The sequence below is a fragment of the Rana temporaria genome, chromosome 3, assembly GCF_905171775.1.
Source record: "Rana temporaria chromosome 3, aRanTem1.1, whole genome shotgun sequence".
Taxonomy (NCBI): Eukaryota; Metazoa; Chordata; class Amphibia; order Anura; family Ranidae; genus Rana; species Rana temporaria.
The window spans coordinates 55,990,370-55,996,369 of NC_053491.1; the positions used below are offsets into that span (position 1 = coordinate 55,990,370).

The 6,000-nt window shown below is 43.3% G+C and overlaps 1 protein-coding gene across 2 annotated transcripts in view; it reads left to right on the forward strand.

The window, feature by feature from the left end:
• Positions 1-6,000, forward strand: part of TM6SF1 (transmembrane 6 superfamily member 1) — a 78,817-nt gene extending 72,817 nt beyond the window's left edge. For both annotated transcript variants that reach the window (XM_040342604.1, XM_040342605.1), the window contains one exon: positions 5,572-6,000. In XM_040342604.1, the coding sequence (XP_040198538.1) occupies positions 5,572-5,763 (192 nt within the window). In that variant the 3' untranslated portion in view covers positions 5,764-6,000. The remainder of the gene's footprint in view (positions 1-5,571) is intronic.

A 6,000-nucleotide genomic window follows, 5' to 3' on the forward strand; every position in this document is an offset into this window, starting at 1 on the left:
CCTCTCTGGGACACTATTGGCCAGACACCCCAGTCTTCAACTCTTCGCCATTGCTGAAAAACTAGTGTATTTTGAAAGTGTTGAACCTTTCCTGCTCTCTCCCATCTCTCCTCCCCTATTTTTCCTATTGGTTAATCACCATGATTTGTGGGAGATGGTCCAGCCACAACACAACTAGTAAATGCTGCAGGTTTTTCCATCAGAAGAGCTTAGCATTTGGGCACAATAGCAGGGGGCTTAGAGGCTGTTGCAAGTTAACCACTTGCCCAAACGGGACTTTCACTCCTTCCTGCCCAGGACAATTTTTAGCTTTCAGTGCTGTTGCACTTTGAATGACAATTGTACGGTCATGCAACACTTGACATCGTGATCAACTGTGATTGGACACAGCTGATCACGAGGTAAAGAGCCGCTGATTGTCTCTTTACCTCGATCTGTGTCTGAAGGACATTGCGACCACAGAGTGGACCGCTTGCACCCAGCAGTGGGCCCATGGCAGACGCAATCATGGGAGGCGATCGCGCTGTAGCTGTCATTTGACTATAGCGTGGTCGGCAAGTAGTAAATGCAGACTGAGCAGGATGACAATCAAAATGTATCTAACACCCACCAACTAAAGGCCTAGTTTACATTTGTAGTTGTGGAGGTGGTAAAAACAGGTGATTGAGACATATTTTAACCCGCCCCCCCCCCCCCCCTTCCCAAGCTGCAAAGGAAGCTGTACAGGGCTATTCATATGCAGTGGCCACATTGCACCAAAAATGATGCCCTCTGTTGCATTAGGCAGGCAGTACTATCCACCGAATTCAATCTATTTAAGTAAATAAGGCCACGCCGCAGCCATGTGCAGTACTTGTGTTACTTTGCAGTGGTGTGGGCTTCTAGGAAATAAAACAGGTGATGAGGAGGTGACATAGCACCTCCTCACAGCCTGCCTTCCAAAAACCAATCCACCGCAGACTCCTGTTCAGAGGGCTAATGTGTACACAAACCCTAAAAGCCACATTTCAGCATTTTTACAGCATGCAGTGTGATGCTCATGAGCCTCTTTCAGAGACACCAAACAATGGTAAGCCCTTCAGTATGAGCATAACTACATTAAAACCGTCTATATATAAAATATATTAAGGTGTAACAATTCAATAGCTCCACACTTTAGGTGTTAGGTACTCTTGCAAGTGGTTAAAATGCATTTCACTGAGCCCTGCCTACATTCATGTATTTAAAGTGGTTGTAAACCCAATCACACATCTTGCACCTACAGATAAGCCTAGATTAAGGCTTACCTGTAGGTGCAAGAAATATCTCCTAAACGGTGCAGGTTTAGGAGATATTTCTTGCACCTACAGGTAAGCCTTAATCTAGGCTTATCTGTAGGTGCAAGATATTTACAGTAATTACAGGCGCCGATGTCTACAGTGCAGGCGCGCCGTAGACAACGGCGCAGGTGCACTGAAAGTGCAGTTTTTCTTAATGGCATAACCAGGGTTAATGTCGTATTTCCACACATGCACGGGAGTGACATCATCGCCACTCCGGCCAATCACAGCGATGGAGCGGCGAAAACAGGAAGTATCTGCAAGGGGACATGGCGACGGGGGAACTAGGAGGTCTTTGGGGGCTTCGATATCAGGTAAGTGCCACATAATGAGCTAGTAGCTCATTATGCCTTTCTCTTGCAGGTCCCCCCCCCCCGTTTTTTGGGGTGGGGTTTACTTCCTCTTTAAAAGTGCTATATTTTTAAAAAGTCCTGAATGTTGCATTTATATTGCACTCAGAAGTACAAGCAAAACGTTCCATGGGGTTTATGGTGTTTTTAAAATCCAAATGCACAAACCTGACCCAAGACATAGGTTTTTAGCTGTTTATAAAGTGCTATAAACAATATGTATAATCTTCCACTACAGCGGATAGTAATCCACTTAGATACTCAGTTAAAAAATATATTTTTTCAGCACCATAAAATGGGTATAGAAAAGAATCACTCCCCCTTTAAAATAATCAAATTTTTCTGCTTTTCAGCATTAAATGAAGACAGACAGTTTTTGTTTTATCCAGCTGTATTTACTCCAAGTTAAAGATATAACGCCAGGAAAAATGTAAAAAGGGATCATCCTTCTCCTAAAAATTACTTGTAAACTCAATCAGGTGTAGGTAATCACCCTCTCAATGGCACACAAAGCCATCTGACTTTCAACTGCGATCATTTGTGGTCATTTTGATTAGCTCAGCATGAAAAGAGCTTTCCTAGAGCATTTCAGTCCCTGGTGGTGCAACTGACTAAACAATCAACTATGGGTGGCAAGGCACTGTCACCGGATCTCCGGGATAAAGTTGTGGTCAGGCTTGAATCAGAAAATGGATACAAATAAAATGAAAAGTCTTTATCAATGCCTAGAAGCACAGTCACGTCTATTTTTAACAAGTGGAAAGTATTTGGTACAACACAGACCCTCCCTGGATCAGGATGTCGCTCCAAACTGGATAAAAGAGCCAGGAGGAAATTAGTCAGAGAAGCTACCAAGAGGTCTACAGCAACTCTGAAGCAGTTGCAGGAGTTTATGACAAAGAGTGGTCATTGTGTGCGTGTGACAACAATATCACAAATTCTGGGAGGGTTGCAAGAAAAAAGCCACTCCTCAAGAAAGGCCACATGCAGTCACTGCTTAGCTTTGCCAAAACACGTCTTGAAGATTCTGAGGCCACATGGAAAAAGGTGTTATGGTCAGCAGAGACTAAGGCCTCGTACACTCGACAGAGTTTCTTGGCAGAATTCAGCGAGAAACTCAGTCAGAGCCGGATTCTGCCGAGAAACTCTGTCGTGTGTACACTTTCGGCCCGATGGAGCCGCCGAGGAACTCGTTGAGAAAATAGAGAACATGTTCTCTATTTTCTCGTTGTTCTATGGGAGCTCTCGGCCCGCCGAGCTCCTCGGCGGCTTCAGGGCTGAACTAGCCGAGGAACTCGACGTGTTTGGCACGTTGAGTTCCTCGGCCGTGTGTACGAGGCCTAAGATTGAATTATTTGGCCTCAACACCAAATGATGTCTGGTAGAAATCCAATACAGCTCACCATCCAAATAACACAATTCCCACAGTAAAGCATGGAGGTGGTAATATCCTGTTATGGGGTGTTTCTCTGCAGAAGGGACTGGAGCACTTGTCAGAATAGAGGGGAAATGGATGGGGCAAAATACCATCAAAGTTTTGAGGAAAACCTGCTGCTCTCTGCCAGAAAGTTGTCAATGGGAAGAAGGTTTACCTTCCAACATAACCATGACCCAAAGTACACCGCGGAAATTACCACACAGTAGTGGAAGGAGAAAAAGATGAATGTTCTTGCATGGCCTAGTCAGAGGCCAGACTTTAACACCATTGAAAATCTGTGGAATGACTTGAAGACTGCAGTCCACTAATGGTCACAATCAAATTTACCTGAACTTGAGCAGTTCTGCAAAGAAGAGTGGGCAAATATTGCAAAGTCTAGATGTGCAAAGTTAGTAGAGACATATCCCAACGGACTAAAGGCTGTAATTAAAGTGGTTGTATACTCCCTTTTTACCTACATAAGGCTTGCCTGTCGGTAAAATTAACATCTCCTAAACCTACACGGTTTATAGGATATATTCACCCTGCATGCAGCCACTCACATCAGCGGCGCATGTGCAGTGAAGGTTCGGCGTATCATGCAAGAACTGAGGACTCCCACGCACATGCGTGGGAGTAATGTCATCAAGGCTCCGGCCATTCACAGTGCCGGAGCCACGAACCCAGAAGAAATGCAGGGGGGAAAATGTCAGCTCCCTCGGTGGTGACTGGGATGCAATGCCAACGCTTCATTCTAATGCCGCGTACGTACACACGATCGTTTTTCGGCAAGAAAAAAAACATCGTTTTTCAGCATGTCCAAAAAACGAAGTTTTTCCAACTTCATCATTAAAAACGATGTTGCCCACACACCATCGTTTTTGAAAAATGATGAACAAAGCGCGGTGACGTACAACACGTACGACGGCACTCTAAAGGGGAAGTTCTATTCGCCTTTGGGCTGCTTTTAGCTGATTCCTTGTTAGTAAAAGACGATTTGCGCTTTTCTGTCTGCTACAGTGTGATGAATGTGCTTACTCCATTATGAATGGTAGTTTTACCTAAACAAACGCTCCCGTCTCATAACTTGCTTCTGAGCATGCACGGGTTTAAAACGTTGTTTTGCCCACACACGATCATTTTTTACAACCCGAAAAACTATTTTTTTTTTGCCGTTTTTCAGAAGCCGAAAAACGATGTGAAGACCACACACGATCATTTTAAATGACGTTTTTAAAAACATTTTTTTTCATGCCGAAAAATTATCGTGTACGCGGCATAAGGTAAGTATTTCATAATGAGCTAGCTATGCCTTTGCCTTACATGTTTTTTTCATTGGTGGGTATACAACCGCTTTAACTACTTGCCAACCTGCCGCCGTCATTCTACGGCGGCAGGTTGGCTCTCCTGCGCGAGAGCCCGTAGCTCTACGTCGGCTCTCTCGCAGGCAACTAGGGGCGCGACTAGGGGCCCCCCCTTCGCTCGCTCCCGTGCGGAGCTGTGTGTGTAAACACACAGCTCCCGATCCTGTCAGGGGGGGAAATGCTAATCCTTTGTTCATACAATGTATGAACAGAAGATCAGTGATTTCCCCTAGTGAGGCCACCCCCCCCACAGTAAGAACACACCCAGGGACATACTTAACCCCTTCCCCGCCGCCTAGTGTTAACCCCTTCACTGCCAGTGGCATTTTTATAGTAATCCAATGCATTTTTATAGCACTGATCGCTATAAAAATGCCAATGGTCCCAAAAATGTGTCAAAAGTGTCCGCCATAATGTCGCAGTACCGAAAAAAAATCGTTGATCGCCGCCATTTCTAGTAAAAAAAATATTAATAAAAATGCCATAAAAATACCCCCTATTTTGTAAACTGAGGAAAAAAATTGTTTTTTTATATATTTTTGGGGGATATTTATTACAGCAAAAAGTAAAAAATATTAATTTTTTTCAAAATTGTCGCTCTATTTTTGTTTATAGCACAAAAACTAAAAACCGCAGAGGTGATCAAATACCACCAAAAGAAAGCTCTATTTGTGGGAAAAAAAGGACGCCAATTTTGTTTGGGAGACACGTCGCACGACCGCGCAATTGTCAGTTAAAGCGTCGCAGTGCCGAATCGCAAAAAGTACTCTGGTCTTTGACCAGCAATATGGTCCGGGGGTTAAGTGGTTAAAGCAAAAGGTGGTTCAACAAAATACTGACACAAGGGGGTGATCTTTTTTCCAACTGAGTGATTCTGTTTTTGAATTTTTAAAAAACATTTCTGACATGTTGGTGTTATATCTTTCACTTGGATGCTATAAATTGTAAACATATCCGGATAAAACAAAAACTGTGTCTTTCTTTATTTGGACCTGTAAAGCAACAAAATGTGATTATTTTAAAGGGGGTGATTCTTTTCTATACCCCCTGTATTCCCTAGTTCTTGTTTCTATGTCTTATGTGAATAAATAAGTGACGATTCATTTTCTCTTGCTGTACAGGCCCAGTTCTCTCACATCGGTGCTTCTCTTCATGCTCGGACTCCTTACATCCACAGAGTTCCTGAAGAAGCCAGGCTTTTATTTTTATTCACAAATATAATATTTGCATCTGTTCCACAGCTACTGGCTCATCGTTGTATTAGTGAACCAGAATTTTTTGTGAAGGTAAAAACAGGGGTCAAATCTGAATAGAATTAGGCTCCATGTGCAACTCTCCTTTCAGCAAGATGAGCGTCACTGTATATTTTGCCTTTCTGTAAAACAAACTGCACATTTTCCTTGGATGCATTGAAGATTTTTATAGTAAATAATGAAAAATAATGAAATTGCAGCAGAACAACCAAACCTCACAGGAGGCCAACAAAAGAAACCACACCCAATTCATATCAAGGACCTAATAATGTGTAGGGGCATCCCTTGACTTAAAGG